Source organism: Pecten maximus, chromosome 10 (assembly GCF_902652985.1).
Source record: "Pecten maximus chromosome 10, xPecMax1.1, whole genome shotgun sequence".
In the NCBI taxonomy this organism is placed as follows: Eukaryota; Metazoa; Mollusca; class Bivalvia; order Pectinida; family Pectinidae; genus Pecten; species Pecten maximus.
In genome coordinates, this window is record NC_047024.1 from 43067512 (window position 1) to 43091131 (window position 23620).

Sequence of the window (23620 nt, forward strand, 5' to 3'; positions counted from 1 at the left end):
TGGGAGTTGATATTGGGCCCAGGGAGTTGATATTGGGATCTTTTTTAGATTACCTTGTTTTATTCCTCTGAACACATTAACACACAAAAAATGTCTGGGGGTCAGGAAATTTAGGGTGGGTCGGGGTGCTTCACTTTAGTGAAGCATTTCATTATTTTCTTATTGATTCACTTTTTTCACCAAATCTTTGTTAGATTACCTTGTTTTATTCCTCTGAACACATTAACACACTAAAAATGTCCGGGGGTCAGGAAATTTAGAGTGGGGTGGGGCGCTTCACTTTACCATGGCCATGGTAAAGTGAAGCATTTCACTATTTTCTTACTAATTCACTTTTTTCACCAAATCTTTTTTAGATTACCTTGCTTTATTCCTCTGAACACATTAACACACAAAAAATGTCTGGGGGTAATCTAAAAAAGATTTGGTGAAAAAAACTGAATTAGTGAGAAAATAGTGAAATGCTTCACTTTATCATGGCCATGGTAAAGTGAAGCGCCCCGCCCCGCCCTACATTTCCTGTTCATGATTTTGTATACATTGATGATATCTCCTCGTAGTATTTTTATAGAAAAAAAGTGAATAAGTAAGAAACACTTCACTTTATCATTGGGGGCTTCACTTTACCATACTACACCTTTGTTAGGTATTGGAATTGATCATTAATTTATTTTGGTTAATTTGTGATGTTTGAGAATCTGACATTTACTTTTCTTCTTAATTACAAGTATGATGATCATGGTCGTAACTGTTTTTAAGATTTCAAAACCGCACTTGATCATGATAGGTCCCTTTTGTGAAAAATAACTTTTACGCATCCACATACCATGAAGAATACTATCGCCATTTGGATTTCGGTGTGAAATTATCTGTACGAACTAATTTTCTGGTGCGACATTATGAAGTAAAGTAAGACTGAACTTGCAAATAAAGTTTGTTCCATAGAGTCATGTGTCGAGGTCAAATTCAGACTGTTCTGCTGTTAAAATAAAGTTGATTAAAATTAAACAAGGAAATGATTGGTCTATAGGGTTTAGATAATGGGGTCACAGGTCAAGGCAATTACCTCTTAACAGATTACATTAAAAAGTAGACTTTATGGAATTTAAATAAAATAAGCCTACGACTGAAAGTAACTCGCAAGTCAATTGTCGAGGTTAAATATTTTTTATTATGTACGTATCCACTATTTGACTGGAATCAACCACAAGGTTTTGTGGTTAGGTCATTCTTAAAGGCAATCATCGCCAGAGACCCATGGTTGATTGCACAAGGCTACGCTTATCCTAATAAGTGTAGCATAGCGTAGTGCTGATAAGTGTAGCGTAGTGCTGATAAGTGTAGCGTAGTGCTGATAAGTGTAGCGTAGTGCTGATAAGTGTAGCGTAGCGTAGTGCTGATAAGTGTAGCGTAGCGTAGTGCTGATAAGTGTAGCGTAGCGTAGTGCTGATAAGTGTAGCGTAGCGTAGTGCTGATAAGTGTAGCGTAGTGCTGATAAGTGTAGCGTAGTGCTGATAAGTGTAGCGTAGTGCTGATAAGTGTAGCGTAGTGCTGATAAGTGTAGCGTAGTGCTGATAAGTGTAGCGTAGTGCTGATAAGTGTAGCGTAGTGCTGATAAGTGTAGCGTAGCGTAGTGCTGATAAGTGTAGCGTAGCGTAGTGCTGATAAGTGTAGCGTAGTGCAATCTTGGGTCTCCGAAGATGATGGGCAATAAGACAAGGTGAAAATACAGAAAATAACAACTTTGTAAAACTGGCTTAAACTTTAATTTAAGCAACAGAACATTGTATCATACCTTGTTCACATTTCAAATTGTACAGGTTCTGGTCACGTTCAATTGTTATCCTATTAACATAACGTTCACGTTCAATTGTTGTCCTATGTAACATAACGTTCACGTTCAATTGTTGTCCTATGTAACATAATGTTCACGTTCAATTGTTGTCCTATGTAACATAACGTTCACGTTCAATTGTTGTCCTATTAACATAACGTTCACGTTCAATTGTTATCCTATTAACATAACGTTCACGTTCAATGGTTATCCTAGGTAACATAACGTTCACGTTCAATGGTTATCCTAGGTAACATAACGTTCACGTTCAATGGTTATCCTATGTAACATAACGTTCACGTTCAATGGTTATCCTAGGTAACATAACGTTCACGTTCAATGGTTATCCTAGGTAACATAACGTTCACGTTCAATTGTTGTCCTATTAACATAACGTTCATGTTCAATTGTTGTCCTATTAACATAACTTTCACGTTCAATTGTTATCCTATTAACATAACGTTCACGTTCAATGGTTATCCTAGGTAACATAATGTATATTCACCATACAGACAGATTATCCGCGTATTCCAAAGGTGAGAGAATGATACTGCACAAATGACACACAGATAACTCAACTATACAGGCTCATTTTCAATCACAAGCCAGTGTTGACTTGTAGTAAAATAGTCTTTATTCATCTCAACTAGGAAGGAAATACTACATACCTAAAAATATTGAAACTGTAAATTCAACACGACAAGAACTTCAAGCAGACCTGTTGTACAGCATACATACGGATCTTTTCAATTTCAATTTATAAAAACTATAGATTAAAACATTGAATTATTACCGATTCTGCAGGATTTATCGAAGAATCTTGCATAAATCAAAACAAAGTCTTCTTTCGTGCCCAAACTAAACAAAATTTGTTTCTTCCCAAAAAGAGAAAACTTCTGTTTCAGTTTCAAACTAATGAATTAAAGCTATGATTTCAAATGATAAAATCAAGAAAAACAACAGTACAAATTTTTCGTCAGTATTTTCACCAAATGGAATGGTGAATCTAGGCCAGGGCATTTGTATATAAACATCATTCTTCCTCAACAGAGGGTTCTTAAACTGCACTGTTTGTAACATAATCTTACAGAAATAATCTGGTCAGTTTCTGGTGGTGATGTCCCTAAAGGACAGTCCAGACCTGGCTAAATGTTCCCAACCATTCCACACAATATGCTCCTCATCGCCAATTATGGAGGACTTTTTTGCCCAGGCAATGTGATCATCTTAGACTGCCTCGTCCTTGCTATTGGAGTACAAGTCTTCTACATATCCTTATAGAGTACACAAACAATATTGTTGCATCTGCCGACGAAACATGTTTCTGTACGAAAACTCTTTAAATGCTGCTTAAGCAGGAGGTCTGTTTGTCCAATGACCAGGTCAGGTTTGTGAGAGGAGTTGTAATACTGTCAAGTCCACTATGTCATTTTACAGAGGTAGCGTATTGGTAACATTTTAATCTCGCCGTGGTCGGTTTTGATGACTCCCTCACCACCATCTATACTCAGTAGTATTCCAGTCAGCTCTCTCTCCTCACTCAGAATTACCTTTGCCTGGAAAAACAATTGTATATTGATCTGTAATCAAAATTGGTCGTGCAAAGTAAAATTTAAGTGTACATACACAGGCTAAATGTCTTGAGGTAAATTTGACCTGAAAATGGGGTCAATTTCATATGAAGAAATTTTCAGGTCAAATTCAGGTCAACGATATGATATGAAATGACTAATCTGGGTCGTTTTCGTTTTTTGCAATTAAAACGGTTAGACCACTTGGACCGATGTTGTTCTTTCATGAAATAAAGACGGACCTGGTGATTTTATATTGTTTTCAGACAAGTCTTGACAAAGACTTCCAAGGCCTATATTAACATTTGCAGGTCCGTCAAGATAAATGTTTGAAATATTACAATTAAAAACTGTCAAACCGGTTTGACCGCATAAACAAACAGGCACCTACACTTTTCTGGTCAATTTGAAATTGACCATAATTGACATGAAGACATTTTGCCTGTGTACGCATGACTTTTTATCACAAACTAACAAGTAACACAAAATTTTTCATAAACTATGCAACTCTCACTTGATCATGTGTGGCAGCAAAATGAAATTCAGGGAGGTGGATTGAATGCTGAAGAAAAATGAATGGAGGATGTATAAAAGGGAGGTAACCTCAGACAAGGGAGGTAACTTGGACATGGTTGTGCTGGGATGAAGAGTGGAAGTTCCGATATGACCAATTATAGTAGGCTGACAATATATCACAAAGTGCAAAGAGGATCCTTAGTAGGAACCTGTACTGGGAAATATCATTAATTAAGTGGTTATACTACCTTGGCGCCAAGACCAGCATACCAATTTCGAAGTTAGGCAATATTCATACACACATTATTGGATATGTGATGGAATTTATCATATACACTTCAATCTGTGTGGTGTTGGTGGCGATAAGTATAAACAATGACATAGTAACGATGATAATGACAAGGACCTGAATGGACTTATCAAATCAAGACCAATCAAGATCACCCTCAACTCACCTTGTCACCCTTCTCCGGCGGAACAGGCTCCAGATGATCACAAGCCACGTTGACTGTCTTGTCCTCCTCTGCGATATACACTGAACACATTCCACCCTAAAACACAGGTACTCTTCTTAATATTACTTTCATTAATACAATAATGTAATCAAAGGTAAATCTACCGATAACTAAACCACATAAGTGTATTTTAGTATTGATACAGCCCAATTCAATTTCCCTTCTTTCCCCTATCAAATAATTTGTTAACCAGGAAAACCTACAATGAAATCTAAGAACTCTCTGTGACCAAGAAATATCAATTTTCAACTGTCAAACTGTCTAAGATGTCCACCGGTCGGCCATATTGTCTTCCTGGTCAAGCTGTCTGATATACGAAATCTATAAATAGCGTTTCTCACCGTCACATTTCTGATAGTGCCTGTCTGATATATGAGATCTATAAATAACATTTCTCACCGTCACACTTCTGATAGTGCCTGTCTGATATATGATATCTATAAATAGCCTTTCTCACCGTCACACTTCTGATAGTGCCTGTATGATATATGAGATCTATAAATAGCCTTACTCACCGTCACACTTCTGATAGTGCCTGTCTGATATATGATATCTATAAATAGCACTTCTCACCGTCACACTTCTGATAGTGCCGTCTCATATGAGATCTATAAATAGCGTTTCTCACCGTCACACTTCTGATAGTGCCCGTCTGATATATGAGATTTGGATCGTCATGTGTTTCCCTGATTTTGACTTCAATCTCGGTGGTGTGCCAGTCCGCCATACTGTGGTCCATAGCCATGCCGGGGGTCTGAGGAGTATAGAGTGCCCCTGGGGTCATAGGGCTGTATCCCATGGGTGAAGGGCTGCTGGAGAATCCCCCAGGAGATGGGGACGGCTGATAACCACCAGGACTTGGCGTACTGCCAAACCCAGCCGGACTAGGTGCTGTGGATAATAGAGATAAGTTGGCGATGATATTGTTATACATGTTCTTTCATCAAATCAGCATTAGTCTAAGATGGTTATCAATGTATAGTCTTCATCAGAACTGTATAAGGCTATAAAATTCTAATTTGGAATGAGATTAGATTAATTTGAAGGTTTCTGATATTTTATCAGCCTTTTAGAAAATCCTATAAGAGCTAACATCAGAACTCCTTCCACAGTGAAAAGGAGGGGGAAAGCTGACCCACCCTAGGGTTAGCACTTCAGTGTATATTTCCAACTTTTCAATACTGTCATGTGGATAATAAACACTCATATATTGAAACATCCACCATTTTTTGACATACCTGACTACACAGACATACATGTCAACATACATAAAATGTCAATCTACTCATTTTGTAATTCAACTCCGAAATTCCAAACATTTCGTGGCCCTATTTTTAAATTGTGTTCATGTGACTGGACGAGATCTCGCGTGACACATGGTAAATCTTCATTCTGAAAAAAAATTTCCGTTAGACTGTAATCATGTGATTCACATTACAAATATGGCCACCAAATTGTTTGGAAACTCGGGAGTCGAATTATAAAACGAGTGGATTATGGTAACCATGGTAACAAAACTTTCCTGTTCCTATGGAGAGATATGGTATTCATAGTAACAAAAATGATCCTCTACAAAGAATAATGTTCTGTTCCTATCAATACATTATTAGTATTTGAGGAGAAAAACCAAGCTGAGAGGGAGTAAGCTTACCTTGATAGCTAGCAGGGGAGGGAGACGCCTGGCCATATGGGGAGTAGCTGGTCCCTGGGGTCTGGGGTGTAAAAGGCCCCTGGGGGCTGGGCGTGCTCTCCTGGTATCCTGGTGTGGCAGGGGTAGGAGTGTTGTAGTTAGCTGGGGAAGACTCATCAAAACTGTAGTCTTCAAATTCAGAATTCCTTAAAGAGATATTTTTAAACAAGATAATGATTTCAATCGTTAAACGTGATGGTCCTGTAACAAATTTATTACGATGTATTCAGATGATTTAATGTCAATACACAACGGTTTATTTTAGGTTGAAGATTTTTTCTCTCTCTTATTTTTGTTATTTTTCAAATTTTAAATTCACTGACATTTCTTCAATTCTTACATACTGTAAACATGGTTATTTTCGTGGGGGGGTTAATTTCGCGATTTCGATATATAAACTAAACGCGTTGGAGTAATTTTTACGATCAATCCACCTTCGTTTGTAGTTCGAGATTATGCAAACTGATATCAAAATAACAAGCATGGGGGAAATTTTCTCGATCAAAAGGACTCTGTGTAATTAGCGTAAATTTCCCCCTTGCGTAAATTTCCACGTTTACAGTAGTAATTGACCAGTTTGTACGTTTTTGAATGGGTGTATTATCTACCTGCTTGGAGTGTTTGGATTGGCTGGATCCCAGGCACTGGCTCCTGGTGTCATACTGCCCGGCTCATGTAGAGGAGTGCGGCTTCCAGGAGTAGCATAGTGGGGTGTACGACTGCCATCATGGAGTGGTGTCTGAGAACCGTACATTGGTGTGCGGGACCCATACATAGGCGTTTGTCCACCCATGTATGTCGGTGTTTTTCCGTATGATGAGGACATCCCACTTGGTTTTCCACCTCTGAAGAGAGACAATTTGGTTTGAAAACAAACACAACTTCAGATTTATTTCTGTGAACAAAATCCTACGTCTCCCCATCTCCCATACTATCTTTGAATATTTTGGCACTGAATTGACATTTGACTTGAAAATGAAGGTTGCAATGATACGTGACAGTAGAAAGTCATGTTTTACATACGTGAGAGTTGAAAGTCGCGTTTTATCCACAGAGATGGTTTTACAGCTGGAATGTAGCTCAACACGGGCTGTGGAATCTGTCGCGTCCTTCACAATACCAATATATCCTGTAACACAGAAATTCAGTAGTGTGGAGAAACTGTGATCAATCTGTCCAAGAGACATAAGAACAACCAGGTAAACACAGAAATGTTGGGGTGGGCTGCTTAATTTACCAATTGAAGGTATCTAAGTTTTTGCGGATTTTGACAGAAATCTTAATGAGTAAGTAAAATAAACACAAAAGATACATCAACAGACACTCGGGTATATTTTCTCTACTCGCATTAAGCCTGACAGTAATTTATTAAAACATCAAAATTGATAATTGTTCCGAGGTTTCATTTGTCTATATTGCATTTAAATATCACTTTACGAACCAAATATTTGCAAAAATGTTTTTAATTCCATTCCTATTAAACAGATTTGCTAAGTTACAAGAACGGCTGCTATGTTATGACAAATGGATGTTTAGTTATGATGAAAGGCTGCTAAGCTATGGTAAAAGGTTGCTAAGTTATGATGAAGGGTTGCTAAGTTATGATGAAGGGTTGCTAAGTTATGATGAAAGGCTGCTAAGTTATGATGAAGGGTTGCTAAGTTATGATGAAGGGTTGCTAAGTTATGATGAAGGGTTGCTAAGTTATGATGAAAGGCTGCTAAGTTATGATGAAGGGTTGCTAAATTATGATGAAGGGTTCATAAGTTATGATGAAAGGCTGCTAAGTTATGATGAAGGGTTGCTAAGTTATGATGAAGGGTTGCTAAGTTATGATGAAAGGTTGCTAAGTTATGATGAAAGGCTGCTAAGTTATGATGAAGGGTTGCTAAATTATGATGAAGGGTTCATAAGTTATGATGAAGGGTTGCTAAATTATGATGAAGGGTTGCTAAGTTATGATGAAGGGTTGCTAAGTTATGATGAAGGGTTGCTAAGTTATGATTTAAAGTTAAAGTGAGATTTGCTTTTATCACGTTTACATTATTCTAAGACAAACCTTTGAAAGGCCCCTGAACAATCCTGACAGTTTGACCAATGAGTTCACGGTCCCGACGACTGAATCCCCCACCCCCTCTGCCCCGTCCTGGTGTACCACTACCCGGGGTTCCACCTCCGCCTCCGCTAGCTGGGTGGGCAGGACTCGACAATCGTGGAGACATAAAACCGGCCACACCAATACTTGTTGTTGATTGCTGAAATGTGAAGCTGGTAATAACATACACAAAGAAACATCTAAAGGAATTTTGCATCTTAAGCTTTTTCTTATTAATTTAACTGTCGCTTTCCTGAAGATAGCAAAAATTGGAGTGCGTTTTCAAAATCTGTTTGTAAAGAGTGTAGGAATTACTGCAGTGTTACGTTCAATAAAGCAACAAACCATTAAGTCAACTTTAGAAATGTGAAGAACTCTGACGTTCTATTTTAGATTTTGGGATTGCGTACCTTAGCCCCTCCTGCTAATACTAAGTGTCTGGTTCGACACACGAAGTAGCCACCATTCTCTGTCATCATTCGGGACATCAGGAAAGCATAACTACGATATAAGTGCATGATCTCGCCTTGGCGACCCTGTCAAAACAAACAAAACATAGCATGTACAAAGCTTATTCAGTACTTTTTATTAAGTATCAAATAGTGCCCTTCTTAACAAACATGTATCATTATAAAAATAAAATGAAAATTCTGAAAAAAATTATCTGAGTAAGTTTTTAACTTTTTCTTAAATCTTATAGGCTAAAATAGCTTCTTCAAACTGATAATTTTCATAATACATATTCAATTTCCATAATATTTAATATATGGTATCTATTTATACCATGACCTTGACACTATGACCTTGACTACTTACCTGAGTGTGGTCTGTATATGACCTTGACACTATGACCTTGAATACTCACTGAGTGTGGTCTGTCTATGACCTTGACACTATGACCTTTAATACTTACTGAGGGTGGTCAGTCTATGACCTTGACACTATGACCTTGAATACCTACCGAGTGTGGTCCGTCTATGACCTTGACAATACAAACTTGAATACTTGCGCAGTGTTGTCTTTCTATGACCTTGAATACTATGACCTTGAATACTTACTGTGCTCTGTCTATGACCTTGACACTATGACCTTGAATACTCACAGAGTGTGGTCCATCTATGACCTTGACAATATCCTTGGTCTGTATATTATTACTCTCCGAGTCCAGAGCCACGGCATTCTTCGTGTCCTTTTTCCTTGTCACTGATTGTGGCTTCACATTCAATACCTAGTCAGCCAAGAAAAAATTTCTGTTAATCCAAGTACGATATGGCAAACAATTTGTCTCATCTATAAATTACATTACAAGCTTAATTTAGGGGATATCTCTGCCATGTTTAGAAATTTGTGGAGATACACCACAATAAGACCACGAATAATACGGATAAATAATAGGGTAAACTTAAACACAACAGTGAGTTTTCATTGTTTCGATACATTTTTGCCATAATTAGGGTAACTCTATCTACAATAACATTCAAAGTGACACAAAATTTCTTCTGATCTGTTTGCTGGCATTGATAATTCATAATCAAAATTATTTTCATTGATAAAGAAATGCTGTTTTAAACATTTGGGATGAATTGAGATGCCTAGATTCTCCTACAGAAATATTTGGGGTAGAATGTTCTGCCGAACTAATCACAGATCGTCTACCTTGTTGTGCATGCTGAGGACCTGAAAGTTTTCTTTCTCGAGTCGCACGATTGCCCCCATAGTCTGTGGGCTGTAAACAGCAAACACATTTAATAGTAATATGCCAAAATAGAACTTTTGTTACATTTTTCAAGGTTATTTCCAATACAAACCGAGACAACTAATTTACATACGAAGTAACACCAATGTGATATACGTCCAAAATTAAGATTAGCTTCCTTTCTCACATCATCATCATCATCATCATCATATATGAGTTATGACTATCTGTAGCAGCTACATTGACTGCCACAGTCTCATCATAGAGATCAAACAACAAAATGAAGGTAGTTTTACTCACTCTAGCTGGACAAGGTCTCCAAACTGAAATTGCCCCAGGGAGTCAACCCCCGTAGCCATGTCTGCACACAACTGTAAATCTCGTGGCAAAACCTTGAGCTATAACAGAAAACAAGTTACCAGTCATAATGAGTATTATATTTTGAGCTGTAACATAAAACAAAAGTTACCAGTCATAAAGAATATTCCTTTATTTAATATAATTCTTAACTGAAATAAATTGTCAGCAGTTTGTAAGATTAAAATTGATAGCCTGAAATTTTCAATGTCTGCTTGAACTACAACATCAAAGATTTTATTTTATTTATTTATTTAACGGGTTTTATGTCCGCTATTACGGGCTTGCGGCCTTTCAGCTGACGAGACAACATCAAAGAGCCTTCAGAGTTATTTTCATTTTGTTGAACAGATCAAAACAATTAACAGAAAGCCAACATATACTGGTGTCTTCAGAATAAATACCCAGAAAGCCAACATATACTAGTGTCTTCAGAATAAATACCATGCTGGTTTCAGGACTTACCTCGTGCATTGTGAGGTCCGAGAATAAAACAACCATGTTTTCCTCCACTCGCACGATCAACCCTGTGTCTCCCTCATACCGACCCGCGATCACTTTTACGTGGTCCCCCATCTTGAAGTGTTTCTTGAGCTCATGGCAGGGAAACTCGAGAGGGTCTTTCAAGTCCTCGTGTTTGGGTAACATGGTGATCTTGTTACCGTCAACACTGATGACCTTACCCTGGAGATGAACCAACTCTCCCTCGCACACCTCCACCACGTCCCCGGGAATAAGGGTGTGGCTCACATCCCCAGCAGACTTCTCTGGGATCACTGACGAGGGTTAAGGTTATAATCGCTTCTATTTCACACCTAAATTTTCTCTCCCATCATCTCAAGTCTATATCCATCCTTCCGTTATCTAGCATCTATATTTCCGCCTATATTTTCTCTCCCATTTCATCGCTTTCTCTCTTTTTATTTGATGTCCATATTCATTCTCCCATTATTTCTGCCTATATTTTCTGTCCTATTTTATCTCTCTCTCCTCTTTCATTTGAAGTCTATATCAATCCTCCCGTTATCTAGCATTTATATTTCCCCTCAACCACCACTCTCTCTCTCCTATATCCATCATTTATTTCATGTCTTTATTTCTTGCTTCAATTCCTCTCTTTCTCTCTCTCTCTCTCTCCTTTTTCCACTTGAAGTCTATATCCATCCTCCGGTTATCTAGCATCTATATTTCACGCCTATATTTTTTTCTCCTTTTTATCTCTCTCCCTTTTCCATGTAAAATCTATATACATCCTCTCTTTATCTCCCATCTATATTTCCTCTTAACCCCCTCCCCCACTCTCTCTCTCCTATATCCACCATTTATTTCATGTCTTTATTTCTTGCTGAATTACTCTTTCTCTCTCTCTCCTATATCATTTCTAAGCGTATATATCCACCCCATACCTTATAAAAAGTTTATATTTCTACTTCATTACATCATGGCCCATTATTACCTCCCCTATACAAACATTAAACTTAACCTCACTTTAAGTTCCCTCCAATTGTCCCTATATTTTGTTCCAATACCTAACCTCTTGTTTCGGCCAATAAACAATACCTAACCTCTTGTTTCGGCCAATAAACAATACCTAACCTCTTGTTTCGGCCAATAAACAATACCTAACCTCTTGTTTCGGCCAAAAAACAATATTTAAATATGTATAAGGTGTTATTTATTATCCCTGTAAGTTAAAGATACAATCCACTTCTGCTCCTTCAGGTTGATCCTCAAATTTCTCTAGCTCTGCTAGAGTCGGTTTGATTCCCTCAGCAATGATGGCAGACATGGCGAAGCTCTTGAAGAGAAAACCTTTCCGACTGTATCTGTTGTTCTCGAACAAGAGGAAGTCACCATCGGTCGAAACTTCACCACCAATTTGTCTGAAACAAATATTGATTGACTTCAAAAATAAATACCCAATTCCACAATTCAACAATATTCTGTGAAGTTTAGCCTCCACAAGGTTGGAAAATATTCAAAAGGTTATCAGGTTTAACATATTTGTGAAGTGCAATCTCCATGATTTTAATGTTTTTGAAAATTTCAAAATGCAAACAAATTCCTATCAGTACTCAAACTTGTTTCATATGTTTACTAAAAAAGATGATACTGGTATAAATATTGGATTTTGAACCTGTAGCATCAGCAGCCATTGGTTTGGTTAGGTCTAACTGCACATCCTCACAAACATATTTATCGTTCACAGGTGAAATCTTACCTGACCTGGTCAAGATCAAACAATTTCTGTCCAGGCCTTCGTTTCTTTTTCCGCTTCTCTGCATCCTACAACATTTTGGACATGTCCCTTACAATTCTGTTACGGCTATAATCATCTTTCCCTACATTACCCCTATCCTACAATTCCTTCACCAATACTACACAACAGCGGACAAAATAAAACTTCTCCCCAGGTCTCTTGTTGTACTATTTTCACACACATATTATATGGACTGAAATTTTGTGATCTTGAGAGACACCATTTTTGATAGGATATCCCTGATATCAGCTTTTAAGCATACATAATGATCAGCACAAGAAACACAACAAACAGCGATTTTAGAACTGCTCTCAGTTTTTGTTTGATTACCTGTATAATATACACCAATCATACAGTAAATAGGTGTTCTATATTTATGAAGAATTCCAGAAAATCTCATTCCAGCAAAAAATAAATGAGTACATATTCACCTAAAGATTAAAATGTTCCGAATTTTTTTCTCTAAATATGATGACATTATTTAAAGTGATGTTACCTGTGCGTTCCGCAGTACCCCCCTCTGTCTGGTATAGTCAATTCTTGGTATCAGTTTCAAGTGCACAATGTTCTGGGCTGGCTCCACAAAATCAACCTGTGTAGGGAAAAGGAAAACAAAAATCTGGTTAGCTCATCAACTCAAAGATCTGTTCCGACTTTTTTTAGGACTTTGTCCTGCATTGAAATATATAGTTATGTACGTCTTCCATTTTTCTCCTTAAAAATACCTTTTCTTCAACAGAAAAAATTTTCTAATCAAACTGTATATTTTTGTTCTCACATGCCCTGGAAGACAGACAACTGGACTTTTAAAGATACTTTCTTGACATTTTTTAATTTAATTTGTCTGATTTTTTCTGATTTAGGACGTTGTCGACATCAAATAGGGTATCCAGTTGACCCTTGAGTGTTTGTTTTTGATTCTTCAATATGATAATTAACTCTCGAGATTGAAGGGATATGTCCATTTGACTTTGTTTTGACCATGAAGGTTTTTGTGAAATAGTGATTTGATTTCTGAAATTGCTAACAACAGTACCGAAGGGCGGAACAATATACACCCATCGCATGCCACATATATTTTGAGAGGAATAACTTTTTATTGCAAAAACAGATGTATTGGAATTATTTTCTTACAAGCTTCAAAGAGATTGATCAAAAAATGAAAGAGGAAATTGCTGGACAAAAATAAAATACTGAATAGGATAAAAACAGTTGAATCACAATTCTTTTCAGGGAGACACAACTTCATATCACGATCATAATTTATACGAAGTTTAAGAAGAGGACGGTAAAAAATGTAAGAGGAGATTGGCAGACAAAGGAAATTGACCCGGTACCAACTTCGGTGAACAATTCCCTTTTACAGAAACACCATCTTGAGCAGTTTTTAACATTGCCTACCTGAGCCAGGTCTTCCTTGTACAGGCCACGCTTTAGCCGAACCCACGCCTTCGCTTTGAGGATTGTAGATTCACGTACGATCTTCATGACATCTGTCATTTCCTTGATCGGAACCATCTGCAGGAACCAAAACGATGTCAATCTCAAATCCACAAATTTTTCATAGAAACACACACAAATCTTATTTGTCTTAAGGTAGTATGTTACCTTCACACACACATATATCATGTTACTCAAACATTATTTTTTGGGATCTAAATAATTGTAAGATTTCAAATAAATCTGTTTAAGAACAAAAACATTTATACAACAATTCTGAGACATATAACCTAGTTTTACCTGTTGTGACCAGAGTCCCACATGTGACCTAGTCTTACCTGTTGTGACCTGAGTCCCACATGTGACCTAGTCTTACCTGTTGTGACCAGAGTCCCACATGTGACCTAGTCTTACCTGTTGTGACCAGAGTCCCAGATGTGACCTAGTTTTACCTGTTGTGACCAGAGTCCCACATGTGACCTAGTCTTACCTGTTGTGACCAGAGTCCCACATGTGACCTAGTCTTACCTGTTGTGACCAGAGTCCCACATGTGACCTAGTTTTACCTGTTGTGACCAGAGTCCTACATGTGACCTAGTCTTACCTGTTGTGACCTGAGTCCCACATGTGACCTAGTTTTACCTGTTGTGACCAGAGTCCTACATGTGACCTAGTCTTACCTGTTGTGACCAGAGTCCCACACGTGACCTAGTTTAACCTGTTGTAACCAGAGTTCCACATGTGACCTAGTTTTACCTGTTGTGACCAGAGTCCTACATGTGACCTAGTTTTACCTGTTGTGACCAGAGTCCCACATGTGACCTAGTCTTACCTGTTGTGACCAGAGTCCCACACGTGACCTAGTTTAACCTGTTGTAACCAGAGTCCCACATGTGACCTAGTCTTACCTGTTGTGACCAGAGTCCTACATGTGACATAGTCTTACCTGTTGTGACCAGAGTCCTTCATGTGACCTAGTTTTACCTGTGGTGACCAGAGCCCACATGTGACCTAGTTTTACCTGTTGTGACCAGAGTCCCACATGTGACCTAGTCTTACCTGTTGTGACCTGAGTTCCACATGTGACCTAGTCTTACCTGTTGTGACCAGAGTCCCATACATGACCTAGTTTACCTGTTGTGACCAGAGTCCCACATGTGACATAGTTTTACCTGTTGTGACCTGAGTCCCACACGTGACCTAGTTTAACCTGTTGTGACCAGAGTCCCAAATGTGACCTAGTCTTACCTGTTGTGACCAGAGTCCCATGCGGAGATTCCCAATGCCTTCCATTGCCTGTTTGACATGAGTCTGTTTAAATGCCTCAATGTAGATGTAACCTTTTAGGCTTTCCTTGGATATCACCGACTTTATCTGGAGAGGCTGAAAACATAACATCTTCATATAGAACATCCTTAAAAGTCATTTGATATTGTAAACATCATGGTAATCTCCAAGGGGGTTTTATTTCACAATTTTTATAAGCATATAGGATTATTTCCATGACCGGTGTACATTTTTTCCTTTGCAATAACACCATGAATATCACACACATCATAAAATAATCTGTGTGGGAGAATTTGTTGCGACTGAATGGCCTTCGCTTAGCTAGCGTTAATTTCCACATTTACATTAGTTGATTACCTAAAAGAAACTTTAGAAAATGTCTGTATAGCCTGAATAACTTCCTAATCTATGTAAATCAGTATCACAGCAAGATTGTCAGTTCCTTCATGTAGTATTCTCATACCTGACGGTATTAGATAAATAAAGATTTCACGAGTTCTATGAAAATCAGGTATCTTTAGAGCTCAGTTTTTTCAACAATAGTGCAGTGCTTCCAACACTTCTCTGTTAATCCAAACCGTTAATATTGATTTGTCAGATATTTTTTTGTCTGCGGTACGAAAAATGAACTGTTTTACACAAAATCTTGACATTTCCGCACTATAAACACTACAAAAGTCTGTTTCTCTCGCATTTTTTTTTATTTTGACTACAACAAGAATTGTTCTAGCAGCATTACGACTCTATTCTTCAGAAACTAAGAGATTTTCTTCATCCTAGACCAGGGAATTCTGAATCAGATATTTCTATATTGGAGTTATCTCCCTTAGACTCCTTGCTGATGACGGGCATTATGTTGTAAACTTACTTCGTCTGTAAATTGGTAGGCAATAAATTTGCGCATAAGCTGAATAGCTGTCTCCCTCTCAAATCCAATACGACACTTGACAAGCCAAAGATTGGGGTCTCTGTGTAACACAAACAACAAGAGATATTATGTATATGACTTTGAATTTCTGTTGTGTTATTTTCACGTTTACACCATGACAGGCAAACAAAAAATTCTACAATTTCTTATCTTAAAGGGGCATTCCTTCGTTTTAATAAAGTTTAGGTCGTCAAAATTTTACTTACAGGAAAATATGTATTTTTTCCAAATAGTAAAAGTTATAATCTATACATTAAAAAGCAGTTTTATTCTCAAGATAAACCAAAGTTCTTCCTGTACTAAGTCCTGAAAATTCTTAATTCGACTCGAAGTATCACTAATTCTCGCAAAGACATACAGTATTTGTATAAGCTACGCCTTTTCCCTGTATATTTCGGCTTTAATTTCATTACTTGTAGGCACAAACACACACATAATTATCGTTCAGACATAGATTTCATGAATAGAAAAACTGTGCATGTTTCTGATGTCCGAACGAAGGAATGACCCTTTAACAATCATTTCTTTTCTGTGTCATTTTTTGCCAGAAATTGCTTATGTTACAAAACAATAGAACTCTGTAATCAAAAGTTGCTAGGAGTATGTGATGGACTTGTGTAAAACGTAAGAGTGGGGTAAATGTTAACTATACGATCTAGAACCACTGAAATGAACAACTTACTTGACTCCGGGGAGTAATCCTTGTTGCGTGATTTCATCCGACATTTCAGCACCCTCTCCAAACCTCTCTGTGAGGGAGGAATCCTCATACTTCTGTCTGTAATATGCCTCAATTTCATCTTCTTTCTGTGACCTGTCAAAATAAAAAAAACATTTATTGTTAAGTTGTATATTCCTTAAATCAGTGATAAATTTGATTTTCTAAAATAAAAACAATTATTTTGTCTGAAGAATTTTTTTTGGGGAGATTGGGTCATTTTCAAACTACCACCTCATTGAAAAGTTCTCTGAGACATGATAATTTGGAATTGTTCTCACTTGAACAAGTGTTCGAGTCTGCGGTTGCCCTCTATTTCTCTGGCAGTTGGACCCTCATAGTTAGATTTAGCCTCAATCAGATCTTCTGCTCCGGACTCCCAGTCATCTTCATCATCCTCGCCCTCATCATCAACATCTGAACAGAAATTGAATTCACAATACAGATGATACATAATAATTCTGGCCCGCTGTACAAGTTACATGCTTAAGACAATGTGAGAGGGATTGATTTCTAAGTGTCCTCATCCATAGAGACAAGTGTCAGACAACGCCATAAATTCAGCTGGTTACAAAAGAATGAATTACGCTAAAGTAATCAGTCTGAAAACCTGATTTTGTTTAGGTGATAATGACAATAAACTTTTCCTTCAGGTACCTGACCAAGCCAGTCATTGACACGACTACCAGAAACTATTTCATCAGTCAATAACACAACTACCAGGACTTTTCTCCATATCTCCCAATACTAATGTCTGGATTGTTCAAAAAGAGTGACCTTTGATCAGCATACACAAGTCATTTGCAAAATTTACATTGATATAGCTTCCACTCATCTTAAACTATAGAGAGAGTTTATTTTCCTTTACTGAATATTGCATGCAAGTTTTTTTTCTCAATCGCAGTAGGCTTAAGTAAACTGAACCATAATGTCAAAGGATGACACATCTAGACCTTCATATTTCAAAAGGGCTGTATACTTCTACAAATCATAGATTTTCATGAATTCAAACAATTTTCAAGGCAGTGATTTGAAAGGCAATCTATGAAACTGTTTTAAGGATTTAACATAGTCTTACCGGCTTCGTCAATGATGAAACCAGATAGTCGAGGTTTCTTCTTCTTCCTCCTCCCGTCATCATCTTCATCTTCCTCTGAATCATACTCCTGTAAAATTTATTACAATCAACTTCTTAAAAATACATATAAAATAAGAAATCAGATAAGTATTAATACTTATATCTGTAATGTATTAAGTTTAGGTTGATTGAACAAAGAGTCTATCAAGGCCATTTTGACACACCAGGGCAATGACAAGTGAATACTGTTAAAACTCAACATAATAAATTTGTTGGGGAATCATACCATATAATGTTAAATTTTCTGATTCCTCCGAATCAGTGTTTTCCATTTACCAAAGCCTCTAATCCCATTTAACAATTAATTTATCAGAGGAAAGCCCATTATAAATGACACACTAAAGTACTTCAGTATTCAGCAATCACAAGCTTGAATATGTTTCGCTCTTTCAGTGGTATTCATTATTTGTTATGATATGAATGATAGTCACTTTCTTTTCATTATGTCTCTAATTTCGAGCGAGTATTCTGACTCATATCACAAGGCAGCATTTTTTTTTTATTTCGCAGCAATAAAAATATACTGACATATCACATAGTAAACACATCACTTTACCCCCTCGTCTTCGGACAACACATTCTTCCGTCGATGCCGGACCTCTACATCACTGCCTTCTCCCTATAATGAAAATTATTGACAAATATTTAGGAATCAGTTGATTGGAACAAACAATTTCAAAATGAAAACTTACAAACATGCCTAACATACAGCCTTAAGTTAAAATTGTGTCATTACTCAACATACAGTGGATCAGACTCACACTAACGCAGGATCGGAAATCATCATACCACAGTCGCTGAGTCCATGTGAGTTTTTTCCACTTTGTAACAGTGTGATTTGAAAATTTGTAATATTAAAATAAGTACCGAAGTAATCACTATGTTGTGTTCACAAGTAACTCTTCCACTCCCACAAAGCTGTTTTCAAACACTTAGCTGACTCAAGTTGAGGTCATTGCAACCCAACAAGACAGTAATGCATAACGAAAATTTTACATCAAGGAAATATGGTTATCAGATTGAACTGGTAAAAATTGAATAAATCTGACAGCTTATCTGGACAAAAAAGTAACATAACATTACTAAAAACATCTATGATAATGATATCATCGATATATACAGCTACACTCAAATATAATTATTTATTCTGTAACTTCACGATGTAGTGAATTTGTAATGTAAATAATATTGGAAGAATTTTTCCCAAATATAGTTCTTTTCACTTTAGTTTTCTTTTTTGCCAATTTTAGCAAGGTAACAATTTCCCAAAATGGCCAGATAAAATGTCCCAGGAAGTTGTTATATCCATTGAGTACCTACTCCACATACCCCTGTACTACCCGAAAGCTGTTACATTCATTGAGTGCCTACCCCACATACCCCTATACTCATAGAAGGCTGTTACATCAACCGAGTGCCTACTCCACACATCCTTCTATTCCAATAAGGCTGTTATATAAACTGAGTACCCACCCCATATACCCCTAGATTCCCAGAAGCATGTTGCACATCCATCGAGTACCTACCCCACTCTCTGATCCACTTCCCCTATACTCGCAGAAGGCTGTTACATCAATCGAGTACCTACCCCACTCTCAGATCCACTTCCCCTACTACCGGCCGGACTCCTACCGCCTCCACTTCCTGATGCGCTACCAGCAGGACTGCCAGGACCACTGGTACTGTGTACACTTTCTGGGTCGGAGAAATCACTGTCCGCACTATCGTCGGACATGATGGCTGCAGAGATACAAAAAATATTGAGTTCTTGTTATTGTTAGTTTTTCGTATGTTCGGTGTTCTGAAGTGGACTTCTGCTGGTGACAGCTATTCTAAACTTTAAATAATTCAACTCCATGTAGGGATGCAGTAATATACTAATATCAATACCTTACGAGTAAAATTTTTTTTCCTTCTGACACCAAATTGTTACATTATTCGATGCAAATGAAAACATATACATGTTTGAAATGCCTTCAAAGTATAAGTGATAATACAAAAACTCGCTTTATACGAATGAAAATCAAATGCCCTGCAAACCGTGCACAATGTGCTTATATTGTTTACCCACTTAAGACGAATCGGTTACGACGAAAACCCGGGTAATACACAGACATGCCAGGGTCTCTTGACCACTGTTTGTGTTGTTTTAAACCCACATAATACGAAGTGTCAAAGTCAGAGTCAGCCAAGTGTGACACAGGTAAGTTTTCATGACCTTTGTCTCGGACCGACCCACGCGCTCTATAGAAAGTGTATACAACTGTAGGACCCGGATGACAACATCCCGTAATTAGAATTACGACTTCTCTTGCCTAAGTTATCGTGGCTGAGGAATACCTTGATATTAGCTCGAGATTACTGAGGAATAGAGCTCCACGAGAGTGATGATGATGGTACTGACCCGGAAACACATGCGTTACAGATCGCGAGGCCCGCGAATGTCTTGACAAGTTGAAATCATTCGTTCAAAATCAAAATGACGTTCAAGATTGTGTTTTCAAAAATCTCTTATACCTGGATATATTTGTAAGTATAAGGTCAGCTCGGAAAGAGTCAAACAAACACTGGTCAGTGATTATTTCGCAGCTGCAAAACGTGATTAGCGCGATCGTGATATGACATTACGTAGCCGTTGTAGGCCCATTGTGCATTGGTAGGCCAACTGTAAATAACCAAAGACTGAACGCCATGCACTTACAATGTACAATGTTTTAAACATTATATTTTTCATATTAAATAATCAAATTAATATTCAATTTTGTTTATTTTTAGTGAGAAAAGTGTAACATGAAACGTGTGTATACAAACATGTACGAAGTGTATGTGTGCTGTGCGTACAAACATGGTGTGGCACATTGGAAATACGAAAACATTTGAGGGGTCCCCAGAAATTCGTCATAACCGGGTTGGACTGTAATGTCAAATAGATTCCACTGGTACAAAATAGATTACATTAAAATTCTTGTTAGAAGTAACCAAAATGTATCAACTAACCATAATCAAACATTTTTTCCAAACTCTTTATCTAAATTTGGCACATAAAACCTTAAAGTCTCCCTATTTATGAGACCCATTCTTAGTCTTTATGAGTACCTGCTCTAAATCTCTCTCAAATATACCTCTTTAAACTCTAGATCTACTCTCAACTCCCTACTCAACGTGAACACACATATATGTACACCACCTTTCTCTAAAAACACTCTTCTAATTGTTTCAACTTTTGAAACAGTAAAAAGCTGAATAAATTCCATGGGCACTGATTAATTTTTTTGTATATAAAAATATATTTGAGAAAATTGCTCAAATTTTGCATAAATAGTTGCAGATTTTACATAATGGCCACGTAATGTTTGAAGTCAAACAAGCCTTATTAAACACGCTCATCCTTTTTTTTTCTTGGGTCTATCCGCTTCAGTCTTTCAAGCCAGTGTATGAAATTATATATAAAAATTCATTAGACAATATGTCTACAGAAAATTCAAATCCCATAGCCCAAGTTATTTTTCGATAGACCAATTTTTTAAAACATTGTTGAAAGTAGCATAACTGTCACGCAAATACTTGCATCATCCAGTAATAACACACTGTTATGGGTAAAATAAACTCTATTGTAAGCTCTGATTTCATATGATCATTTGTCAGAAAATAATGGAATGTTGTTTTCATGAATTGTAATGTATTTCAGGGCTCAAACTTGTCATAGCCAATGGGGCCAACACTTTGAATTTTTACATAGACCGACCAGGTTTTCTATAGCCTTGGACCATCGGACCACCTTTACTTTCAAACACTGTCTAGCTCAGGTGCCGAAATCAAAGTGAATGTTGTCTGTCTGAGCCGACTTTTATACTCTCAGATTAAGATCATCCGAGTAATTCAAGTATTTTACATGTTAGTGTAAAATTACATAATCACATGTGCAGGTTAATGTACAAGAATAACCGATTTCTGAATATGTAAACAGCACACAATGATGCCTGATCAGTGTATGTGTGCTATCCATTTCCATTACAATCTTTTCAGCAAGAATAAAGAAAGATAATGTTTAATGTTAATGATTCATCTTTAAGCTTCCTCTTTACTCTGTGTTTTTTATTCAACATCAGTGTCATAGCAGACTATATCTCTGAGATGTTGCAATTCAGGACTGCATCAAACTGATCAACGACAGTCATTTGTTAAAATAAGGAAACAGAACATTATAAAGCCGGGTACATTTGCTGAAATCAGAGAGATATACGGGCAGTATATATCTGCTGAAATCAGACAAGCTGGTGCAGTGCAGAGCGGACGTAACCCCTTGATTACCACCGATGGTCCCAGGCAGAAAAGCGTATTCCAGCTAAGCTACATGTTTGAATGCCAGCTATTGATGCCATTGTCGTTTTAACCCCCGACTGAAGCATCAAGAACGTAAATATAATCAAGGAACACAGAGGATGGAGGGGGGGGGGGTGAACTTGTTGAGAATAATTCCACAATTATTCGTGTATACATACATTTCTGAGTCAAATAAGACAGTCAAACATGACACCTGTTATGTAATTTCACCGGCGTCTTTTGTTATTTCGACTGTTAAAGGACTCATAAAAGCTACCAGGTCGCTTTGTACATACCTTCTTTCTATTTTCAATCTTCACGTTTTATTTCAGCAGATGGCGCTTTTCGTTTTGAAAGAGCTGGTATTTAGTTTCGTACTTTTTGCTTATCACAAAATCAATCATCGACGTAAAGCAACATGACCGTGTGTACAAGATTTAATGTATATATATATCTATGGCGGGGGAAGGATGTCATAATTAAATATTTTTGCCTAAGCAAAAATCGAATATTGCTTAGGCAAAAATATTTCAGCCTAGGCAATATTCGATTTATGCTTAGGCAAAATTATTTCTGCCTAGGCAAAAATCGAATTTTGCCTAGGCAAAATTATTTTTGCTAAGGCAGAAATATTTTTGCCGCCTAGGCAATATTATTTTTGCCAAGGCAATATTCTATTTTTGCCTAGGCAAACTTCGATTTCTGCCTAGGCAAAAATATTTAATTATGACATCCTTCCCGCGCCATATATATCAAACTATTAAGTTTTAATTAATTTGTTTGGACATTTTCTAAATTAGAATATCTAAAAATATGTCAAAAGGTTAGCCCCTACTGTATACCCAGTAACGCATATCTTATCGTTACATGTTGTATATGAGTATACATCTATCTGTACATTACGTATGTATATAATGTACTTGGTTACAGGTACATGTGATACATATGGACCCAGGTAGAATTGGAGCCTGATATGACTCCAGGTAAACTTGGAGTGCACTCCAAGTTTACCTGGAGTCCAAACGGAGTGCACTTTTTGTAACCTTTAGTCTACACTCAACTGTACATATATCAAACTATTAAGTTTTAATTTATTTGTTTGGACATTTTTTAAATTAGAATATATCTAAAAATGTATCAAAAGGTTAGCCTCTACTGTATACCCAGTACGCGACACTATATATATTATAAGAAGCCATATTTGACTTACAAGACCCTTAATTATTAGTCTACATGTAAATTTTTCTTATAA

The 23620-nt window shown here is 37.2% G+C and overlaps 1 protein-coding gene and 1 long non-coding RNA gene across 2 annotated transcripts; one reads left to right on the forward strand and one right to left on the reverse strand.

The window, feature by feature from the left end:
- Positions 1 to 1720: 1720 nt before the first annotated feature.
- Positions 1721 to 2587, forward strand: LOC117335644. The gene is made up of 2 exons (XR_004534472.1): positions 1721 to 2186; positions 2320 to 2587. It is a non-coding gene; the product is annotated as an uncharacterized LOC117335644 (long non-coding RNA).
- Positions 2422 to 22760, reverse strand: LOC117335643 (transcription elongation factor SPT5-like). The gene is made up of 24 exons (XM_033895782.1): positions 22665 to 22760; positions 19634 to 19785; positions 18602 to 18664; positions 17986 to 18073; positions 17189 to 17324; positions 16872 to 17003; positions 16130 to 16229; positions 15223 to 15357; positions 13936 to 14052; positions 13031 to 13126; positions 12496 to 12560; positions 11976 to 12157; positions 10740 to 11050; positions 10218 to 10315; positions 9878 to 9947; positions 9324 to 9449; positions 8632 to 8757; positions 8186 to 8381; positions 7150 to 7255; positions 6735 to 6971; positions 6088 to 6272; positions 5065 to 5327; positions 4377 to 4472; positions 2422 to 3390 (listed from the first exon to the last, which is right to left on the reverse strand). The coding sequence occupies exons 2-24, from the start codon at positions 19778 to 19780 to the stop codon at positions 3256 to 3258; spliced, it is 3210 nt and encodes a 1069-aa protein (XP_033751673.1). The 5' UTR covers positions 19781 to 19785; positions 22665 to 22760; the 3' UTR covers positions 2422 to 3255.
- Between the last annotated feature and the right edge of the window lie 860 nt (positions 22761 to 23620).

Bases quoted from the DNA above. Each gene is read 5' to 3' on its own strand.
- LOC117335643 (XM_033895782.1), bottom strand. From the start codon at position 19,780: ATGTCCGACGATAGTGCGGACAGTGATTTCTCCGACCCAGAAAGTGTA. The intron at 13,127-13,935 runs GTAGGCAATGTT...TTCCCTACACAG, and splicing joins ACAAGGAAGACCTGGCTCAG to GTTGATTTTGTGGAGCCAGC. The intron at 10,316-10,739 runs GTAAGTCCTGAA...TTTCTGTTATAG, and splicing joins CGGACCTCACAATGCACGAG to CTCAAGGTTTTGCCACGAGA.